This window comes from Rhinoderma darwinii, chromosome 4 (assembly GCF_050947455.1).
Source record: "Rhinoderma darwinii isolate aRhiDar2 chromosome 4, aRhiDar2.hap1, whole genome shotgun sequence".
Classification (NCBI taxonomy): domain Eukaryota; kingdom Metazoa; phylum Chordata; class Amphibia; order Anura; family Rhinodermatidae; genus Rhinoderma; species Rhinoderma darwinii.
Window position 1 is genome coordinate 54,384,264 of NC_134690.1, and position 23,413 is coordinate 54,407,676.

The 23,413-nt window shown below is 45.4% G+C and overlaps 1 protein-coding gene across 2 annotated transcripts; it reads left to right on the forward strand.

The window, feature by feature from the left end:
• LOC142760701 (uncharacterized) lies at positions 1–23,213 on the forward strand. Of its 2 annotated transcripts, none has more exons than XM_075863891.1 (3): positions 1–761; positions 16,677–16,726; positions 22,504–23,213. In XM_075863891.1, the coding sequence occupies exons 1-3, from the start codon at positions 297–299 to the stop codon at positions 22,574–22,576; spliced, it is 588 nt and encodes a 195-aa protein (XP_075720006.1). In that variant the 5' UTR covers positions 1–296; the 3' UTR covers positions 22,577–23,213. The 2 variants fall into 2 exon arrangements, with proteins under 2 accessions (XP_075720006.1, XP_075720005.1); XM_075863890.1 differs by lacking the exon at positions 22,504–23,213 and adding an exon at positions 19,143–19,446.
• Positions 23,214–23,413: the final 200 nt, after the last annotated feature.

Genomic DNA, 23,413 nt, shown 5'->3' on the forward strand with positions numbered 1-23,413 from the left:
TATTTAACTGTGTGAGGCTGTGCCTGACAGAGAGACTCTGGGCATCGAGGAGGAGTGAGAGGTGTTAACACATCACAGGTCAAACCGAAAAATGCATATTTTACAAGTGAGAAATTTCCTATGCAGAAGGAGCAGCAATCTTGTAAGAGGTTCCCAAGACCTGAACATTGATGGTTGGATATACAGAAGACATTTGTATTAATATTTATAGTGCTTCAAGGAATATAGGCTAAAAAGTAAGGCTATTTGACTAGATGTGCTGCATGTAAGATACAACGGTTGTGTTGTGTGCTGGCATGGGCAGTGGCAGCAGTAAGAGCAGAAGAAGAGTCTCCAGCTTTTGCAGCCAACAGCCTCTACACCCTACAGAGATACTCAAAGGAGAAAGTTGTGTCCCGGGAAGAGTTGCCTGTGAGCAGAAAGAAAGGGATGAAGGAAAGACGGCAAAGACCACCCAGCGTGTTTTGGAAACTAAAGGCAGCAGACCCCCTCCAAGAGACCCAGATTTGCAGCTACTAGATGACATACTGACTGAGTCTGAGGATTGCTTGTCTTGGCAGGAGCCCATAAGTAAAGGACAAAAGATGACAAACTCCCTCCATACTAAGTCTAACCCTGAGTTGCTGTCACAAGACCAAGAAAATCAAAGACAGGATAAAGAAGTTCCAATACGAATTACACCAGAGATACAACCAGTATCTTCCGAAAGTGAGGAAACCCAAGACAGACATCAAACTATGGGAGACGACTGCAACAGAACAGTGAGTAGAAAGCATATGCACTGCCAGAAAGCAGGTGGCAGGTCCCCCGGATTACAAAGCATGGGGCTTTAGTAGAGGGACACCTTGCTGCTGAGCTGGTGCATCTAATGCTGTCATGCAAGATATACAATAATACGGTCATACAGGTTTTTTTTTGTAAAGCGGCCAATTTCGACAAATCCTTTTTCATATTTTAGGTCTTCCTGAGACAGATGATCTGCAGGGGCTTTTGCTGCTGCCCTATTCCCCAGTGATAAGCTGTTATCTATGAGGCAATCCTATTGCAAGTTCTAATTTCCCTACTTTATTACATGGCACCAGGGTCGGCCGTAGGGATGTGGTCAAATAGGGTATTATAGCTGTCCCTGGCCGAGACTTGTAACCATGAATCCTAATATTAATTGTATAGCAATATTGCTTAGACATTCTATAGCACTGATATTCAATTACTTTATGTATAGAGCTATTTTTTTGAGCACTGTATGGTGTTATTGTGTGGCATTGCTATTTGAGCACTGTACAGTTTATTATATTTGCAGTGTATGGTGGTGGCAGCACTGTATATCATTGTTTTCTAGGCCACTAAATGGAATTGTTATTTGGCCTACGTGTGGCACGTTATTTGGGTCAAGATATGGAGGTGTTTTTTGTATACTGTATGATAGTGCACAATATGGAAGGACACCAACAGATGGGATCACATAGGGCACACGCAAGGCTGGCCCTGCATGGCATGCATCAAAATCAATAGACATCTATTGCATCCATTATTTTCGGTGCAGTCATCGGTCTTCTAGGGACACCCCATAAATTCTGGATATGCCATAATATAACTTATGTAAAGGGTTGTCTAAATAATACACCCACTCTGCAGGGAGAATTTGTTTACATGCTAAGAGTATTCACATTTATCCATATGACTTGTCTATATGGACACTACGATGATGAAAACAGAGAGAAGTATAAGGTATAACCAAATAAACCATTTTTCTCATGTTTCATGGTGTATTCCAAAATAACAAAACTACTTTGCCTTAGTTATTAAAGGGGTTTAATTTAAAAAAATTATAGAATCTATTTAAAGTGCAGAAAAACCAGGATATTATTGTCCAAAAAACAAGGACCTATGCAGATACAAAAATGATGATACCTGGGAGTAAACCCAGAGAGAAAATACTTTAACAAAAATACAATGTATGCGACTATGATTTGCCATTCATACAAACTACAAGTTTATACTGTCGTTATGTTATTTCAAGGGACTGCGGTCAGGGAATGTGTGGCTGTCAGGTCTTCTTTGCTACCTTGTCTGAAGGCAGCATAGGATAGAAAAGGAGACTGATATATTGTTTTCTATGATTTGATTAAATATAAGCTGTAGAAATGCTGCCAGGACTGATAGAGAAAAGCCTGTGAGTCCTGCTTCCCGCGCATAGAAAAAGCCTGTTAGTCCTGCTTCCCACTCATAGAAAATGCCTGTGAGTCTTTCTTCCCACTTATAGAGAAAGCCTGTGAGTCTTTCTTCCCACTCATAGAGAAAGCCTGTGAGTCTTTCTTCCCACTCATAGAGAGCCTGTGAGTCCTGCTTCCCACTCATAGAGAAAGTCTGTGAGTCCTGCTTCCCACTCATAGAAAAAGCCTGTGAGTCCTGCTTCCCACTCATAGAAAAAGCCTGTGAGTCCTGCTTCCCACTCATAGAGAAAGCCTGTGAGTCTTTCTTCCCACTTTCCCACTCATAGAGAAAGCCTGTGAGTCTTTCTTCCCACTCATATAGAAAGCCTGTGAGTCTTTCTTCCCACTCATAGAGAAAGCCTGTGAGTCCAGCTTCCCACTCATAGAGAAAGCCTGTGAGTCCTGCTTCTCACTCAGAGAAAAGCCTGTGAGTCCTGCTTCCCACTCAGAGAAAAGCCTGTGAGTCCTGCTTCCCATTCATAGAGAAAAGCCTGTGAGTCCTGCTTCCCATTCATAGATAAAGCCTGTGATTCCTGCTTCTCCTGCCCATGTATTTGACAGATATACATGTATACAAACTCGTGTATACAAAATGTCAATCACTGTGTGGGCGGGGGAAGCAAAATTCACAGGCTTTGTCAGTGAGTGGGAAGCAGGACTCACAGGCTTTCTCAGTGAAAGGGAAGCAGGACTCACAGGTTTTGGCTACATTTACACGATCGTATCAGATTCACGCCCGTGAAAAACGCACACGTTCGTGTAAATAAGGCCTTACCGTGTGAGTCCTGGCAGCATTTAAACAGCTGTTTATATTCAATTCCTAAATCAAATGATAGAAAACTATATATCCACATTTTCCCTCTCGGTTTTCCCCTCTCTCCTATGCTGCCCTCAAAAAGGGCATAGGAGACCTGACAGATCCGCTTTAACAACCTTCAGCAGGCAATTACCATACTGGAATTGACCTAAGGCTGGGTTCACACGACCTATTTTCAGACGTAAACGAGGCGTATTATGCCTCGTTTTACGTCTGAAAATAGGGCTACAATACGTCGGCAAACATCTGCCCATTCATTTGAATGGGTTTGCCGACGTACTGTGCAGACGACCTGTTATTTACGCGTCGTCGTTTGACAGCTGTCAAGACGCGTAAAAATACAGCCTCGTCAAAAGAAGTGCAGGACACTTCTTTGGACGTTTTTGGAGCTGTTTTCTCATAGACTCCAATGAAAACAGCTCCAAAAACGGACGTAAAAAACGCCGCGAAAACGGCGCGATAAACGCCGCGAAAAATGCGAGTTGGTCAAAAAACGTCTGAAAGCAGGGTCTGTTTTCCCTTGAAAACAGCTCTGGATTTTCAGACGTTTTTGGTCACTACGTGTGCACATACCCTAAGGGTATTACAGGTCGTCTGCACAGTACGTCGGCAAACCCATTCAAATGAATGGGCAGATGTTTGCCGATGTATTGGAGCCGTATTTTCAGACGTAAAACAAGGCATAATACGCCTCGTTTACGTCTGAAAATAGGTTGTGTGAACCCAGCCTAACACCATACATTTGCCCAGCTGAGATAGTTCTCTAAAGTTAGATTCTCAGGGCTCATGAACATGGCACAGCCACGTTCTCATAGCCTGCACAACGGTACATGGAGTTCCTATGGCTTTGTTAGGGTATGTTCACACGGCAGCGTCCGTAACGGCTGAAATTACGGGGCTGTTTTCAGGAGAAAACTGCTCCGTAATTTCAGCCGTCATGGCATGTTGAGGCGCTTTTCGCTGCATCAATTACGGACGTAAATGGAGCTGTTTTTCCATGGAGTCAATGTAAAACAGCTCCATTAAGTCTGAAGAAGTGACAGTCTGAAGAAGTGACAGGCATTCTAATGAATGGGCAGATGTTTGCTGACGCTTTGGAGCCGCTATTTCGGACGTAATTCGGGGCTAAAACGCCCGAATTACGTCCGTAAATAGTGTGTGTGTGAACCCAGCCTAATACTGAGCCATAGACACTATGGGTATGTGCACACGTGAACTGTCTTTTACGTCTGAAAAGACAGACTGTTTTCAGGAGAAAACAGCTGCGTCGTTTCAGACGTAAAAGCTCCTCCTCGTATTATGCGAGGCGTCTGTGACGCTCGTATATCTTGAGCTGCTCTTCATTGAGTTCAATGAAGAACGGCTCAAATTACGGTGCAAAGAAGTGTCCTGCACTTCTTTGCCGAGGCAGTCAATTTACGCGTCGTCGTTTGACAGCTGTTTAAGACTGGCGTTTAAAAAAAAGTCTTAATATATTCCCCCTAATGTTTCTTGGGGAGAATACATTTGTAATACGGTGTCCAATTGAACATGGCACGATATTTTAAATAGGAGGCATATTGAGGAACAGTATTTTCATGGGTGACAATTTATGGATCCATACAACATGGAGCTTGAATTCAACCATTATACGCATGCATGAAACGGGCCTAAGATAAAAAAAAATCAACCGAAGTTCTCCTTTGATCCTATTTTCCCCCAATACCATTGATCTGCTAGTCACCTTTATTGCTTGCACTTATATTATTCATACATGGTGCAGTTTGGTTCCATTTGCTGAGATTATGATGCAAATGTCCTATGTATTAGCAGCATACGTAAAGTTAGCATAGTATATAGAAATGTTCAGGCGGTGTAAAACATAATAGGGTATATTCATTGATACTGGTGTATGGCCGAGTGGTATGACAGTATGAAATTTTAGAGTAATGTGTGCCATAATGCTCAACACACGCACTAAGATTGAGGTATGTAGAGCATTGGCTGAGATACACCAGGCTGTCCCTGGCAGAGCTGGCGTATCTCAGTCAATACCATCAGGAGCCAAAAAGTGTCAGGAGTCGTAATAAATAAATCAGAGTGTGCGACCTGCAAGCCACAACCCATTTATCTGACACTTACGGAAAGGGCACTCCGCCTGGATGCTGCAGCTTGTATGTAAATGTTTTGTTTTCTTTCCAACTTAATAAAAAATAAAAAAGGTAGTCTGCAGTCATCGTCAGCTGTCAAGTTTTTAAAAAATCTATTCAGACATTTCTATTTCAGGGAATGCTGGGTGATAACTAATATTGAAACCATTACAAGTAACGCTAGTCCTGTCCTCCAGCTTTCACAGAATTCTGAACCGCAAATCAACCTCATTATTTAACATATTTAGATGTAATATTTTTGAACGTGAAATATAATTCAGTGTTCAGATATGTAACTGGTGACTTGAAACTGAGGCCTCCCTGGGAACGCAAATACACTTCATGCAGAATTGGCTGCAGTCCAATGCACGTTAGATGACTGTTTATACGGACTGTACAGGGTTATAGTTATAAATGTTTGCTTATAGCATCACCTTGTGGTCAATCTAAGGCCTCATGCGCTTGGCCATTTTACAGCTCCATATAACCTACAAGTTGTATGGAGCTGTAATGGGCTGGGTTAGGGTTGGTGGAGGCATGTGAGCAAAAAATTTGGTGGGGGCCCCCTTCCCACCACTGAGACCCGGGGACCCTACATGAGAGGTTGCTCGCTGTATAGGATCGCCAAACGGCCATCATTTTTTTTAATATGTGCTGTTCCAAAAGTGTTCATTGCTTAACCCTACCTGTATAAATAGTGAGTACAAGGTAAATAACAGGGTAGTGACCCCTGTCCCCCTCAGAAAGCGCCTACAATGGGACAAGAACATCAGAACTGGACCATGGAGCAATGGAAGAAGGTGGCCTGGTCTGATGAGTCACGTTTTCTTTTACACCATGTGGGTGGCCGGGTGTGTGTGCGCCTCTTACCTAGGGAAGAGATGGCACCAGGATCTACTATGGGAATTTGACAAGCCGGCGGAGGCAGTGTGATGCCTGGCATTCATGTGGATGTTACTTTGACACGTACCACCTACCCAAACATTGTTGGAGACCAAGTGCACCCCTTTATGGCAGCAGTATTCCCTAATGGCAGTGGCATCTTTCAGCATGATAATGCGCCCTGTCACACTGTAAAAATTGTTCAGGAATGGTTTGAGGAATGTGACGAAGAGATCAAGGTGTTGACTTGGCCTCCAAATTCCCAGATCTCAACCTGATCAAGCGTCTGTGGGATGTGCTGGAAAAACAAGTTCAATCCATGGAATCCCCACCTCATAACTTACAGGACTAATAGGATCTGCTGCTAACGTCTTACCATTCTATCATATGTCCAGCACACGATCGGTTCTGGATGTGATATTTTGCTATTTTCAAATGAAAGCGCTCCTGATGAGGCAGGGAATGATTATCTGCTGAAACCCGTAGTGGGCAGCTGAGGTGAGAGAATGAAAGCAGTATAAAATGCGGAGTAGAATGTTCTCAAGAGAGCTACATATGTAATGAGTAAATATTAGGGAGGATCAAGGTCTAAGGATTCCCACGTGGCTTAAATGCTGAGGAATTTACGCAACACAATTCCGCAGCATTTACAGTAGCAACAAAGTGGATGAATTTTGAAAATCTTATGCCCACTATGTAGAAAAAAAAAACGCAGTGAAAATATTGATAAATTGACCTGCAGTGCGGAATTTAAATCCGCAGCATCTCAATTTATGCTGCTTTTTCGTTGCTATTCTGTTGCCGGTTTTCCCCATTGAATTCAATTGGGATGCAAAGCCCGCAACAAATAGTCAAGTTTTGAGGCGGAATTGCAGCGATTCAACCGTGAAAGTCACAACTCAGGAGAAAAAAAACAAACTCCCAGCTTCTTCCTCCAGTCTGACCTCCTAGGATGATGTTACGGCCACTTACTGATTACAAAGTCGGGAGTTACGGAAACAGCGTAACTCGCTAAGCTACACTGTTTCCGTAACTCCCATAGTAGTGAGCGGCAGTTACGGTAGCATGCGAGCTACGCTGTTTCGGTAACTACTATTCAGTTCTATGAGAGTTACGGAAACAGCGTAGCTCAGCGAATTATGCTGTTTCTGTAACTCCCGACCTTGTAATCAGTAAGTGTCCGGGAGGCAGCGTGAGCACAAAAAGCTGGAACGGGGCTTAGAGGACCCGTTCTAGAGATAGGTGAGGTTCCCAGAGGTGGGACCCGCATCTATCTGACATTTGTGACATATCCTGTAAATATGTTATAAATGTCCTTCAAGGTAAAACTCCTTTGAGTATCAGTTCCTTTACAATCTCTGCAGTGATATATATAACGTCTTGGTGCTGGATACCACAGGACACCTTCAGAGGTCTTGTGGAGTACAAGTCTTGATGGGTCAGTGCTGTTGTGGCGGCATTAGGGGGACTTATACAATATTAGGCAGATTTTGCAATTGTAATGATTACTGTTTTTGGCAGGCGTTTATGTAGAAGTCAAAATGAAGATGTTTGTGTGAGCTCATTAACAACATTGCAGCCAAAACAAATCTTTTCAGTCCCAAATCCACAGATCAGCTCCTCCAGAAGCTCTTACTCCCAGATCTAACACTGCTGTACCACACCCCTCCTTTCACCCTATGTATCTTTGCCAATATTTTAGTATTTGTAGAGAATAAATAAAAGGTCAAAACTTTGCTTCGTGGTAAAATTGGAATCCCTAATAAATCCAGCAGGTTGTCAAACTTGACATTTGCTTGGTGGCAGTAAAAGAAAGTGGGACTGAGAACTGTTCACTGTCACTTCTTGATATCAAAAGGATTATTGGAAATGAGGGCCAAAAGAGAGACGATCCCATGCTGGGGGTTTGGACACTACCGTAAACTCCAAACAAAACCGAGTTTTCTCCTTTAAAGAAACATTAAGCCTTAGGGTCAGTTCACACAAAGTTTTTTGGCGCTGATTTTGACGCGGAAACCACTTTGAAATCAGGGCCAAAAAACAGCCAGAATTGCCCCCATTGATTTTAATTTTTTGGCTGCTCATGGAAATCAAAATCGGCATGCTCTTTCTACGAGTGGTTTCCACGTCTGACCTCCCATTGAAATCAATGAGAGGCAGAAAATACCTGTGGTGCTCGTTTTGAGTGTTTTTTGTGACTTTTTTGCCCGTGGTAATTGCATTAAATTCAACAGCCGAGGACAAAAAATGCCACAAAATATGCAAAAAATACGGTCAAAACATCGCTGGCAATTCAAAATCTATTTTTTTTCTGCCTGCAAAAAACTTTGTGTGAACTAGGCCTAAAGCAAGGCTGGGGCCTCACCAGCCAAACAATGGTGGCACCTGGACCTTCCCAGCAGTCTAAATCCATGCCGAAAGAAGGACGTATTGAGTACTAGCCACCATAACTGCTCTACCAGCCATAGGGTCCCCAACAGTTACCTTTTCCACACTTCTGCTTCTTCTGCTGGATCTTGGAAGGTATCTTTCTGTTCAGTGACAGTCTGTGCAGAAAAATTAATTCTAGGATGAAGCAATCTGTGATAGATCTTTTCTGTCGGAACAGAATTGTAATATCCCAGAACAGTGGGACAGTAATCAGGTCCGGTCTTAGGATAGATGGCGCCACATGCAAAATTTTCTTTCGGTGCCCCACCCCCATCATAAAAAAAATAAAAACGTATCGTTTTCCCCCACAGTATAATGCCCTTTTTAGTGCCCCCACATAGTATAATGCCATTTATTGTTCCCGCACACTTTCTAATGCCCCTTTAGTGCTCCCCCACACAGTATAATGTCCCCTAAGTGGCATGCACAGTATATTGCCCCTTGTAGTGCACCCACACAGTATAATGTCCCCTTAGTGGCACCCCTCCCCCACCCCCGCAGTATTATGTCCCGTCTACCCTGGGTGACACACACAGTAGATAGTGCCCTCCTGTAAATTGTTCTATACAGACCCCTGTAGATTCTGCCATACAGCCCCCACCTCCCCCTTGTAGACAGTGCCCCCTACCTCCCGTTTGGAGATAGTGCCCCCCACCTCCCTTTTGTAGATAGTGCCATACAACCCCCCACCTCCCCCTTGTAAACAGTAGCCACACCTCCCCATTGTGGACAGTGCCCCCACCTCCCCTTTGTAGATAGTGCCATACAGCCCCCACCACCCCCTTGTAAACAAGCCCCCACCACCCCGTTGTAGACAGTGCCCCCCCAAACAAATAAAAAATAAATTGTACATCTACGCCTCTTTCCCGCGAGGAACGGAGCTGATCCTCAACGTAGACGGTGCCACGCACAGTATATTGTCCCCTGTAGTGCGTCCACACAGTATAATGTTCCCTATGTGGTCCCCACACAGTATAATGCCCCCTTAGTGGCCCCCCGCAGTATTATGTCCCCTCTACCCTGGGTGACACACACAGTAGATAGTGCCCTCCTGTAGATTGTTCCATGCAGCCCCCTGTAGATTGTGCCATACCGCCCCCCACCTCTCCCTTGTAGACAGTGTAGTGCATGATGGCATCTATTGTAGGAACTATGGGGGTATCTCTAGTAGGCAGTGTATGGTGGCATTTGCTACAGGCACTATTAGGGAGCATCTATGGGTAGCAATGTAAGAGACACCTATGGCAGGCAGTGTATAGGGGAACATGTCGCAGGTAGTGTGTGGGGCATCTGCAGCCAGCACTCTAGAAGAGGCTGGACGCAGCACGAAGGGCTTCAGAGGGAAGCCTCCATGACAGACATAGGAGGGAAAGGGTTAAGAGAGTTGAGAGAAGGAGGGGTAGAAGGGGGAGTTGGAAGAGGGGATGGGAGGAGTTAGGGGACGTTACCAGTCTTCCTGCTGTTTTCAGCATTGAGCCGGAAGCAGCGGGAGGAAGAGCAAGTAAATATACAAGCTCCCTCTGCTACCGTGCTTGCCTGCACCTAACCTGCGCCATGTCATCTCAGGTCTGCATGTTGGAGCAGCTGCGGGCGGCAGCTGCATTCCACGGTCCCGGGTGGTTGGAGGAGACCGTGGCAGCACTGTCCAGGATGCCGGAGGCTGGCTCGTCTCCACGCCAGGCCCGGCGCTCAGGGTCAGTTGATCCGAGGGACAGGCTCCCCTCCCCTGGCCCCCTCCCTAGTGCTAGTACTGTGGCGGCAGGGGGGGAGTTGGCACCCAGTGCTCCTACTCGGTCTCGCCCACCAGAACGCCACAGTCCAGAGGTGGTCCCGCGGACACGGCGTCGCAAGGGGAGCCCTTCAAAGGACGCTGCAGGCCAGGCAGCTGGGAAGGCCGCCTCTTCCCAGGCCCTGCGTCCTGGCAGGAATCCCCAGCCGCGACGAGGTCCGGCGGTCCACAGGGGGTCGCAGGCCGGGCTCCCTGTCACCCCACCTCCATCTGACGCGGTATGCAGAGAGCAGCCCACGGCCGCCCCGCATGGTGATGTTCCGGCCCGGGGGCAGGCTTCCTCGAGACCTTCAGGTAGGAGGCCTAGATCATCAGCGGCGACGAGGCAACAGGTCCGGTCGGAAGTCTGGGTCCCTGCGCTCGGGCGGCAGGTTGCCGGCCCATCTGTCAGCATGTCGTTGTCCCCGTGTAGGAATTGTCGGTGGGATGGCCAGTCGTCGGCAAGAGAGGACCTGGAGGATGGCAAGTTGGACGATTTTCAGCGAGATTAGGATTTTCCGGCTGGCGGGAACACAGCGCCTGGGCAGCCTGGTGAGTGCGTAACTCCTTCTTTGCCGTATCCAGCGATTTTTATGTCGGGTGGGGCAGCGAGCGCGGCATCGGCTGCAGGTAGTGGCGTCGTCGGGCGCGACGGCGTTGGCTTATCGGATTTAGTGGGTTGCTTGCGGGAGTTGGTCGGGCGCTTAGATAGAGCTGCGGCGTCTGTAGTTCCGGCGGGTTCCCCGGCAGTAGTTTGGGAAGGTCCTCGTGAGGTTGGTGTGTTACAGTCGCGTCCCGTGGTTGGGGAAGTGTTGGCGGCGTCTAGGGAAGCGGTCGCGGTGTCAGTTCAGACCGAGGCGCAAAAAGATGGTGATCGAATCCGGCTTGATGATCGTGCTCGTGGCAAGGTTTATGTATGCTTCGAGGATCCTTTAGGGGCACACCTAAAACAGGAGGTCCGCGAGCGGATCTGGAAGGATGAGTACGTGGAGATCTTTTCTCTTCTGCCGCTTGCAAAATTCAATTTGGATAAAGGCAAGCGGGATGAGAGTAAGAAGGAGGAAGAGGAACGTCGGTGGTATAGGCTTATCCCGCAGACGTTCGTCAATTGGTCGCAAGCGTTTGCCATTTTAGCCAGCGTGATCGGAGAGAAGGCGCCTGAAAATTGCTCTGCGTTATTTTGCTATTTTGATGCCATCGGAGAGGTGCATAGGGCATACGGGGGTCAGGCGTGGTTGCGGTACGATGAGCAATTTCGCCAGCGAAAGGCGGTTCGGCTGGCGTTTCGGTGGGACCAGAAGGATATTGCGCTTTGGTTGAGGGTGACGGCTCCGGTGAAGCAGTCCTTTCCCGGGAGCGTTGGCCAAGGAGGCCAGTCTAGCCAGGCCGGGCAAGGTTCAGGGGCAAAACTTGGGTTCTGCTGGCAATTTAATGACGGCCAGTGTAAGTTCGGGGCCACATGTAAGTTCAAGCACGTGTGTTCAGAATGTAATGGATCATCACACGGGGCTGCCAAGTGTATGCGGAAGAAGCGGTCAGGGAACCAGTCCTCCTCAGCTTGTCAAGGGGTTGTCGCCAGGAAGGGTGGAAAGGATGGCCCCGTATCTAAATGAGTATCCAGATAGGGTTGCGGCCAAGTTAATTTATGAAGGGTTCCGTGTTGGTTTCGTTATTCCTCCACCTCCTTATGAGGTTCCGGTTACTCGGCGCAATCTTAAGTCGGCTTACCTGCATTCCGAGATCGTGTCGGAAAAACTGTTGAAGGAAGTTTCGTTGGGTCGCATGGCGGGGCCGTTTGTTGATCCGCCAATAAATAATTTAGTGGTGTCCCCATTGGGTATTGTGCCGAAGCGGGAGCCCCGGAAATTTAGTTTAATTCAGCATCTATCTTTTCCCAGGGGCTCGTCGGTGAATGATGGGATTGATCATGAGTTATGCTCGGTAGTGTACACATCCTTTGACAAGGCGGTGGGATTAGTTCGCGCAGCCGGGCCCGGCGCGTTGTTAGCAAAAACCGACATTGAGGCGGCTTTTCGGTTGTTGCTAGTTCATCCAGAGAGCCAGCGGCTGGTGGGTTGTTTTTGGAATGGGGCTTTTTAGGTGGATAGGTGTCTTCCTATGGGGTGTTCCCTTTCTTGCGCATATTTCGAGGCATTTAGTAGCTTCGTGGAATGGGTGACGAAGGGCGTAGCCGGGGTTGATTCTTTGATACATTATCTGGATGATTTTTTGTGCATCGGCCCGGGGGGTTCACCTATTTGCGGTAATTTGTTGTATTCCTTGCAGAAAGTTGCGAAGGACTTTGGGATTCCCTTGGCGCCGGGAAAGACTGAGGGCCCGGTCTCCACCATTTGTTTTTTAGGGATTGAAATTGATTCGGTGGCGATGGAGTGTCGACTTCCTGAGGATAAATTAGGGTCATTGAGTCAGGAGGTACGGCGGGCTTGTAGGTCGAAGAAGATGACGTTGCGCGATCTCCAGTCTCTGCTGGGGAAGTTGAATTTCGCTTGTCGGATTATGCCGATGGGGAGAGTTTTTAGTAGACGTTTGGCGGCAGCGACGGCGGGGGTTCGTGCGCCACATCATTTTGTGCGGCTCAGGGAGGAGCATCGGGCTGATCTTCAGGTTTGGGATGATTTTCTTGGTCAGTATAATGGTCGCTTAAAATTTTTTACAGATGCGGCTGGGGCAGGTGGTTTTGGCACGTACGGGGGTGGTCCATGGTGTGTGGGTAACTGGCCGGCTAGCTGGGTGGCCAGCAGACTCACGCGGAATCTGGCCCTTCTCGAGCTGTTCCCTATCGTGGTTGCGGTGACCATTTGGAGGGATAGGCTCAGGGACAAGAAGGTCCGTTTCTACTGCGACAACATGGGGGTGGTGCTGGCCATTAATAACATCTCCGCATCCTCTCCTCCGGTAGTTCAGTTGTTGCGACATTTAGTTTTGGTGTGTTTGTCTTTGAATGCGTGGGTGGTTGCGGTGCATGTGCCGGGGGTGCGGAATTGTATCGCTGATGCTCTTTCTCGCTCACAGTGGGATAGATTTCGGCAATTGGCACCGGGAGCGGAGCGGCTCGGTTTGGCTTGTCCGGAACATCTCTGGGATCTGGTTTCGGTCACGTATAACAATTGGTTAAAAGGTCATTGGCACGTACGACGTGGAGTGCTTATTCTGCTTGTTGGAAGCAGTGGGAAGAGTGGGTAAGAGATTTGGGTAACGTCAGCACGGATCAAGACAGGTTGGTAGCACTTTTGTATTGGTTGGGGGACGCTTGGGAGGCGGGGTTTTCCCTGGCTAAGGTCAATCGTTTCGTCTCTGCATTGGCTTTTGGTTTTAAGTTGCGGGGCCTTCGGGATGTGTCTAAGGAATTTTTGGTAGGACAAGCTTTAAAGGGTCTGCGTCGAGGTAGGGTCGAAGCAGATCGTAGATGGCCCGTGTCTTTTGCTCTCCTCGGTTCTTTGGGTTTATCGCTAGTGTCTGTCTGTCGTTCTCCTTCTGAGGTTGAGTTATTTCAGTTGGCATTTTCCTTAGCGTTTTTTGGTGCACTTCGAATTGGCGAGTTGGTTTCACCTAGTACCAAGCGGGCAGGGGGGTTGAGACTGGAGGAGGTGGGTCTATATGGGGATAGACTTGAGTTGTTGTTATGGCGGTCAAAAACTGACCAAATGGGCAAAGGAAAGCGCATAGTTTTGTTTGCACTCCCGGTATCGGCGATGTGTCCGGTCACTTGTATGCGTGCTTTTAAACCACGGGTGGGGTCGCCCGAGTTGCCGTTGCTATGTCACGAGAATGGGTCATTTTTGTCCAGATATCAATTTGGCGCAGTATTTAAGAAATGCTTGGCGGCGGTCGGAGTCGCTGTGGGCCCTTACTCATCTCACTCCTTTAGGATTGGCGCAGCAACTGAGGCGGGGCGCTGGGGGTTGGACGACGAGGGGGTGCGGCGCATTGGCCGTTGGGAGTCCAACAGGTTTAGGACATACGTGCGCCCTCATTTGTTATGAGTCATGTTGTTATTTGTTGTTAAAAGCGTGTGTGCTTGTCCTTTTTCGTTTCAGATCAGCTCCCTTGCCTTGTGTGGTTATTAGGACACTCTTACGTGCATTGGGGGGCCTTGAGGGCGGACGTCCGCCCTGACGGTCGGCAGCTGCGCATTCCGCGGCAGGATGCGGTTTTGCATTGGCTGGGATTCAGAGGTATGTTGTGGAGCCGGGTTTTAGCAGAGTTTCAGACATACTCTCGGCTGGATAGGGTTCCGGAAGTCCTGGTATTGCACGTGTGGGGCAATGATTTGGGGGTTCGCCCTTTTCGGGAGTTGGTGCGGGATATCAAACACGATATGTTGTGTTTATGGGCATCTTATCCCGGCCTAGTGATAGTTTGGTCCGACATAGTTCCAAGGAAGCATTGGCGGCTGGCTCGGTCTGTGGAGTGGGTTAATAAGGCTCGCATTAAAGTGAATCGGGCGGTGTCCCGTTTTGTGGCCAAGAATGAGGGCATTTGTGTGCGGCACAGGGATTTTGAGTCAGGAGAAGGGAATTACTGGAGGAGTGGTGGGGTGCATCTGACCGAGGTTGGGATTGATTTGTGGAGCCTGGCACTAGCAGAAGGAATTGAAAGGGCGGTGGTGGTGTGGCGGAACTCACAGGCTTAAGGTGGTCAAGGCCTGTTTCGCTGTGGCGGGGGGAGTCCTTGAGGTTGGTCAGTACGAAATGGTGGGGGGGTCGCATCGGGGGTATGCGTCCCCCAAAAAAGGTACATTGTTTGAAGACTTCATAGGGTGTTATCCCTTTGAAGTGGTCTTCTGGTGGTTGGAGCCATCTGCAGAGGTGAGCGGTGCCTCCGAGCTGGTTTACGGCTGGAGGTAAATTGTTGGTGGTGGTTGCAGATGGCTAACTCGAGGTAAAAACATATCTGAAAAATGGCTTCAAGGACTTCCCCTGCTCTGATTAGTGTTAATGTTAATTGTTATTTATGATTCTGACCCATGTTGGGTCATGTGAATTATAGGAGGAATTCTCTGGTTGGATTCCTAATTAGTTATCCGAATGTTTCGGATCAAAATTGCATTTTATAAACAATGTAAATTAATAAACGGCTGCTGTGGCCATTTCACATCCAACCTCGGTTGTCACGTGTCTTTTTCTTAGATGAAGGGGTGATAAAAAAGGATAAGTAAAATGTTCAATAACACACGACTCTACAAGTCAGGGGAACATCTTTTTTTATTCAAGTAAGTTTTAGGCAAAAAATAGGGAAATTTCAAAAACAGAAGTCTTCTGAGTTCTGAACGCTCACAATCTATGACTACATGTCTGTGGATGACACATAATTACTGAGATGCTGCAATAACTGTAGTTGTATTGATTGCTGAATCATCGAATTTACTTTAAAATGTTGCAAACCTCATCATAGTCCTGAACTATTCTGGGCTGGAAAACATTAAGTGCATTCTTCTGAAAGGTTGTGTGAGTATAAAACCATATAGTCATATGTCGTTCTATGGAAATTTCCGATGAGTCAAGGGGCACAATTTGCAGAACATATTTGTACTATTTTATTTTCATTTTATAAGGGTAATCTGCTTGTAGATTTCAGCAGCATTATCATTTGTTATATTTTAAATGGGTTTTCTGCTTTGGAAATTCCCTTTTTTGTTAGAAGGGTCCCCCGATGATAAACTGATCACAAAATGTCTTTCTGCAACCACCAGCGATCAACTGTGATCTGTGGTGGAACCCAGCAGCAAGTTTACAATTCCCCTACAGTGCCACCACAGGGGAAATGAAGCATTACACAGTTCTCATGGAAATCAATGGGCAATTCATGGAATGCCCAGACGTGCTAGGTCCCCCAGAGCAAGAGAGATGCTCTTAGTAGCCACTATTTGCACTGTCAAATAGATACAGGTCCTGAATGGGATCTCCCTTCTATTAACTCTGAATTCCCTAATCTGAAAAGTAAAAAATAAGTAATAATAATAAAAAAAGAATAATGTTAATCTTGTGTTACTTATGATATTCTCTCTCTGTCTGGGTTAGAGTCATTCCCCAAGCTCTAAGAAATCTTACCTGAGATCCCTTGATCTCCAGGATGTCTTGGTTCAGCCTTAGGACATTTGCAAGCAAGTTTTGGACATTTTAAGGTAATACTATCATACTGCTAGCCTACAACCTCTTTGCAAAGAACATCTGGGATGTCACATGAACATCAGGATTGTCAATGCATTACACGTTGTTCACATTATATCCACACAATACATTTTTAGGTTGAATATAAAATTGAATCTCAAAAAGAGCAAGTCTTTTGTCAGGGGCAGGCTGGATCAGATCCATTGTCCGCTTCAATTGCATTGTGTTTTCTGGTTGACATGCAACAACAAGCGGTTACAGAATTTAATATGGTCCAACAAATTAACAATGTTTTCTCCATTTCAGGCTCCAGGAACCAGAAGTGTCCTCGACCTTGAAAACAACAACTTACCCAAGTAAGTTTAGAAAAAATATCTCAGTACTCTTTTGTGTGAGGTTGATCTTAGTTTCATGCTGTTCCAGAACTGGACGGCTTCTTTACATGTTGTTTGGCAAAGTCTAATCTGGCCTTTCTATTTTTGAGGCTGATTAATAGTTTGCACCTTGTGGTGAACCCTCTGTATTTGCTCTCATGAAGTCTTCTCTTTATGGTAGACTTAGATATTGATACACCTACTTCCAGGAGAGTGTTCTTCACTTGGGTAGATGTTGTGAAGGGGTTTTTCTTCACCATGGAAAGGATTCTGCGATCATCCAGCACTGTTGTCTTCCATCGACGTCCAGGCCTTTTGGAGTTCACGAGATCAACAGTGCGCTCTTTTTTTTTTTTTTCAAGAATGTACCACACTGTTGATTTGGCCACTCCTAAAAGTGATAGTCTGTTTCACTTGCATTGAGAGCTCCTTTGACCTCATGTTGTGGATTCACAGCAACAGCTTCCAAATGCAAATGCCACATCGGGAATCAACTCCAGACCCTTTACCTGCTTAATTGATGATGGATTAATGAGGGAATAGCCCATGCAGTCCATTAAATAGCTTTTGAGATATATGTCCAATTACCTTTGGTCCCTTGAAAAAGAGGCAGCTGCATATTAAAGAGCTGTAACTCCTAAACCCTTCCTTAAATTAGGATGTGAATACCTTCAAATTAAAGCTGAGAGTCTGCACTCTAAGCCCATATTGAGTATATAACTGTATATTGAATATGTTTTGGTAAACTGCTTAAATGGTAAAAATTTGTGTCACTGTCCAAATAATTCTGTACCTAACTCTAAATAACGCAAATTAACTGAACTGCATTGAAATATGATCATGGATGCTTTTCCCAACAAGAACAGCTGTAGTATGTGATGAAGTCCCAGAGATCCATGGGCTGTACTGCCCAGCAATTTATTTTGTATCCCAGGGAAATTTCAATTATTAGGAAGTATATTTAATACAGTCAAATATTGGATACATTGTCACCCCATAGAGTTTAAGGACTTGGAGAGGTCACATTTCAGTAAATTGCATAGCTAGATCTGGGTGTAGTGCAATTCTATTCACCAAGCTCTGCTGCTTTTTATTTAATTATGGAATATTGTTGTTGATTTGGGGTAATACCCTTGATATTATAGTGCACATTGCCAGAAAATGCTTCCAAAGACCCTGATCCTATCATGCTTTTATAACTGCTTGTGGAAGAGGACCACAGTGGTGGTGTGAACTGTGTGTGCCGTCATCTTCCGACCTTGACGGAATGCAACTTAGCTATGCAACCAAGGACATCCCATTTCACGTTTTTCTCCCAGTTTGCCCACATAAATGATGTAACACTGAGACAAGTTGGTGGTGAGTTTTTTTAGTTCCTTGTAAAGGAGTTATATGAGATCATATAAACATGGTTGCTTTCTGCCAGAAACAGTATCACTCCTGTCCATAGGCTGTGTCTAGTATTAAAGCTTACCGACCATCCAATATCTGGTACTGCAACTCAGCCCCATTCACTAAGCTTCATGCTCATGGACAAAAGTGGTGCTGTGTCTGGAAGAAAACAGCCATATTTTTATAATTTCATACAACATGTTTAAATCTAAGGCCAGTCTTAACATATTATGGGTTAGCCTTGGATCTCACCCACAGAATCTGAAAATGTTTTCCTCATTTTCCAAGTCATATTTTATAACCTCAGTCCTGGAGTCCAGTTTCTATAGCTGCCCACCAATGCAAGTTCCTTAGAAAGCTAGTTACTTATGGCGGCAAGTCAATATCTATTCAATAGTTGATTGTCATTTAACGGCCTCATTGTGAATATTTACTCTGGAAGAGAAGATCTTGGCCCATCTTTTGATCTTGGCAGACCAGGCTTAGATGTTAAAAATAGGACTATGTTCTTTCCAGTGATAATTCTGGTCACTATTATAGGTGATGGTCCAACACATCCAGGGCTACAATAAGTATTCTTGTCCACTCTGGTTAATTTCTTGAGTTCCATTTTCTAGCCCTCAAGATTAACCATGGTGCTACCAGTTCTACAATATTTTCATGACCTTTTCATGATCCAAATTCGGGACCAGTGTGTGCTGGGCAGATTTTCCACCTGGCATAGAACATATCCATTTCTCTTTAAGGAAAGGGAAGTAAAAACCCCTCTGGGGTACCACAAATGGCACCGAGACTGGTTACTTTGTTTTTAGACGCCCCCACACTCTACCTATAACATTCCCGCTGCGTTATCTCCACCAAATTGGGCCGTACGATTTCCACTCATGGACCATGCAGTTATGGGATTTCTACACGAATAGCTGGGACTCAGGGAGAACAAGTAAAGCAGCACATTCCTAAACATGCTATAAATGATTAAAATCTGGATTTTTCTGTTGACTCTTAGGCACTCAGACACATGTCTTGTTAATATGGAAGCACAAACCCCCATTGCATATGATGACACAGACGAAGCCCTGATGGACAGTATTGAACAAGAGTTTTCACAACTCCATCCCAACCCCCCCGTGTGCTGTGGAAAAATATGAGAGCCAAACCAAGCAAGAGACTATGGAAAATATGTCTTTTCAAATTCTGTACTCCATGAGTTGTCCAACTTTAATTTGTTTTGTAGTTACCTGACATTGTATTCGGATATTTCCTTCATAGCCAACACATAACTATTACATTTGATGTGGCAGTGTCTGTAAGATATCCACAAACAAAATAGAAACGAGGCAGCACTTCCAAAATACAAAGGGATTTATTCACCCACCAGTGCGACGTTTCAGTCATGCTTGAGAAAGGTCCGACTGGACTGAAACGTCGCACTGGTGGGTGAATAAATCCCTTTGTATTTTGGAAGTGCTGCCTCGTCTCTATTTTGTTTGTGGATATCTGCTGTGGGACTTTGGATTGGGTCCCTCTGAGGCTTGCACCCAGCATTTTTACATCTTCCTCCGGTGCTGTGACAACCACATTTTTGAGTGTCTGTAAGATGTCCTATCTCTAGACAGGCCTCCATCCTTTTGTATTACTGATGTTCAAAGTACACGTTTTAAAATTAAAATGTCCTGTATCTCCACCCAGTAAATATCCTTTCAAAATTGTTCTACGAGGGACTGCAACACAGTAGATCCAATAAAATGATTAATAGTTATGGGCTGACCCAGGAGGACAGAAGGGAATAGCACGATTGATGGCTATGGCCCAAGACACATTGATGAACCTGTGGGTATTTTAGATGGACCCTAAATAGAGTTTAATATTTTTGCAAGAAACAACTGGGCCTTTGTTTTCCCCCACAATTGTGTACTTTAAGAGACTTTGACACTTTAAGAGCTCGAATCAACTCTTAACATGTGAGCTTGAAAAAGAAACTCTTCCTGTAAATCCAAATAAAGATGTTGACTTGAAACGAACCTCCGGTCCCCGACAACATTTTAAATATGACGGGTAAGATAGAGTCATATTACCTGGTGCTCTACATATGTGCTCCTCCGCAGTGGATCCATTTTGTGACAACACAGAGGGGACCCAAAGCGGTGGATCCACAGCAGAAGGGCGCAAATGGAGGGCACCAGGTAATATAACTCCATATACCCCATCACATTTATAGTTTTGTCCTGGGACCGATAGGTCGCTTTAAGCTGCCCATACACATTAGTTCCAAGTTGGCTGAATTAGATTTTGGTGGGATCAGCCAACAATGGAATGTATATGGGGGACTCCAGGTGTCACACGATGGCAAATGTTGGGGGTAAAAAAAAAAGGCAAAGTTTACGGAGCAGAGCATGCATGTTTATGGGGGAATTGGGGGATATTGCAGCTAACCAGACAAAAGTTACATTGACGGCTATGCAATATGTATGGTAAGACTTATCTGTATGATGGTTGGTGGTAATTTATAAATAAGAGCTGTTCTTACATATCAAAGTTTTTCTTCTTTACATGTTCATGTTCTTGACAATCATATATCTAATTTGGTGTTCAGACTGTTGTACACTGCATTCATTTTCTGGATTGTTATGGTTTTGTCACGTTTCATCATGGCAGGCCAAGCAAAAATCAGGACGATTGGTGAAAACCATGAACAAATGATTATATTAAAGAGGATTTCCGCTCAAATTGTACAAATTGTCCATATATTAGTAAATCAGAAATTAGAGCGGCAGCCAAAGCTTAGTAATAATGTTTTTCTTACAGAGATATTGGCGTTTCTTTAAAGTGTAGCTAAACGTTTGACAAACTTCTGACATGTCATAGTGACATGTCAGAAGTTTGGATTGGTGGGGGTCCGAGCACTGAGACCACCACCAATCGCTAGAACGAAGCAGCTGAAGCGCTCGTGTGAGCCCTCAGCTGCTTAGTTTCTGTTCGGCTTTTTCCGGAAATGCGATGTATCGGAGTACGGGCTCATAGACTTTCTATTGAGTCCGTACACCGATACATTTATTTCCGGAAAAAGCCGAATAGACACTGAGCGCTCACACAAGCTCTTCAGCTGCTTCGTTCTGGCGATTTGTGGGGGTCTCAGTGCTCGGACCCCCACCAATACAAACTTCTGACATGTCACTATGACATGTCAGAAGTTTGTCAAACATTTACCCATACTTTAATTTGGTCTTTCTGTTGTCACCTTTGCAAATGTAAGTGCCATAACAGTTATATTGATATATGGCTTTCCCCTAAATACAAGGAGTTAATACGTCACTGCATCCCCACTAAAGCCTTATTCACACGAACGTTTAAAGCTATTCACACGGCTGCACGTATTTCTATGGGGCTATTGACACAGCCGTTTTTTTAACGGACTGTGAGAATGGCCTATGAAAAAATAAGGACATGTCCTATTTTTGCCCATTTTCACGGATCACTCAATAGACTCAAGTCTATGAGCGATCCGTGAAAACGGGTTCTGTACGGATTCAAATCGGCCGTGAAAACGGCTGTTTTTCACGGTCGATTTGCCAACCATTCGTGGGAATAGGCCCTTACATGTATGTGATAGTGGGCTCGTGGGCATAGGAGTGACTGTGATTGCCAAGCACTACCATTGCAACAGCTGGGACGGGAGTTAATTCCATCCCGGCCATTTAAACTCTCCACACTGCGATCAGATTTGTCCATGTGAATAGACCCTAATAGAACATTGAGAATGGTAAAGCAAATATGTATTTTGTTTCTACGACGAAAATGTGTTTTGTACACATTGTATGGACTGAATTTGTCATAAAATAAAAGAATATTTTTTACCATAAAACTTATCTCTGTATTTTATATTTAGTCATAAGCAGTCCCAGGCTAACATTAAATTCATACTGCACATGTTGGTTCAAGCTCAATGAATATTGTCATGCTTTGTGGGTCAGGTAAATGCCAGAAATTTCACCAAATCAGAAGATCCTACATTGCTTCCCGGGACCACGTGACTCCTCATTGTATCAGAGAATAGTTTTAGGCCCCATGCACACGACCGTATTTTTCATTCATAATTACGGACCAATTCATTGCTATGGGCTAAGGACACCTTTCCGTATTTTTACGGATGGCTGTCCGTTCCGTAGAAATGATCCGTAAAATATACAACATGTCCTATTCTTGTCCGTAATTACGGCACGTACTCCCCATAAAAGTCTATGAGCGCTTGCGTAATTACGGACCGCTACGAATGTGCACCCATAGTGGTCCATAATTAGGGAGGTGTTGCTATGCGACAGCAGGTTTTCAGATGTTGCACGTCATTTGTGGTTTTCTTCTTTTTGCAGATCCATATATACGGATGCACTACGGACCATATTTGCGGATACCGTTCCGTATATGCGGATAAGACGCGGGTGACTTCGGATCAGTATTTAAGGATGGATGAAAATACGGTCGTGTGGGGGGCAGAGCTTGCCGCTGACTGGAATGGCGGTGTAGCGAACTCTCTCCTGCTTCACAAGTAGCGATACTGCAGCACACAGCGACATTTGACCTTCTATTGAGGTCCACTTTTCTCTGAAGGTTCCCTGAACTTTCCAATATAGATGTGGACCATGACTATCTGCAACGGTAGTTAGCCTTCCGAAGCCGGGGAAAATCCTGATTCTCCTGCTAACTTCCGACCAATTTCTCTGTTGAACACAGACATTAAAATTTATGCTAAGGTATTATCGGGAAGGCTGGTTAATTTACTCCCTAAATTAATACATGAGGACCAGGTGGGATTTATTGCTGGGAGGCAGGCGCCGGATGGCATTAGAAGACTCATAAATCTGATTAATTGGACCAGGACCTGTCGAGTTCCTTCCGTGCTTCTTGCTTTGGATGCGGAGAAGGCATTCGACCGGGTCCACTGGGGATATTTGGAGGCAGTTCTGTACAAATTTGGATTTGGTGGGTGGATAAAATCTGCAATTATGGCACTGTTCTCCAGTCCCTCTGCTAGAGTTTTGGTCTCTGGGTTTTTGTCTACCTCGTTTCCTATCTCTAATGGCACTCGACAGGGGTGCCCGCTGTCACCCCTGATTTTTGGGTGATGGAGCCCCTGGCTATGTCTATTAGACAGAATCCTTCCATTACAGGTATACAGGTCGGTCAAGTCCAGCATAAGATAGGTTTATACGCAGACGACGTATACCTGCAAACGCTGATGCTGCTGCAGAATCAACTGTAGCCTCTGGTGCCGATGTGGCC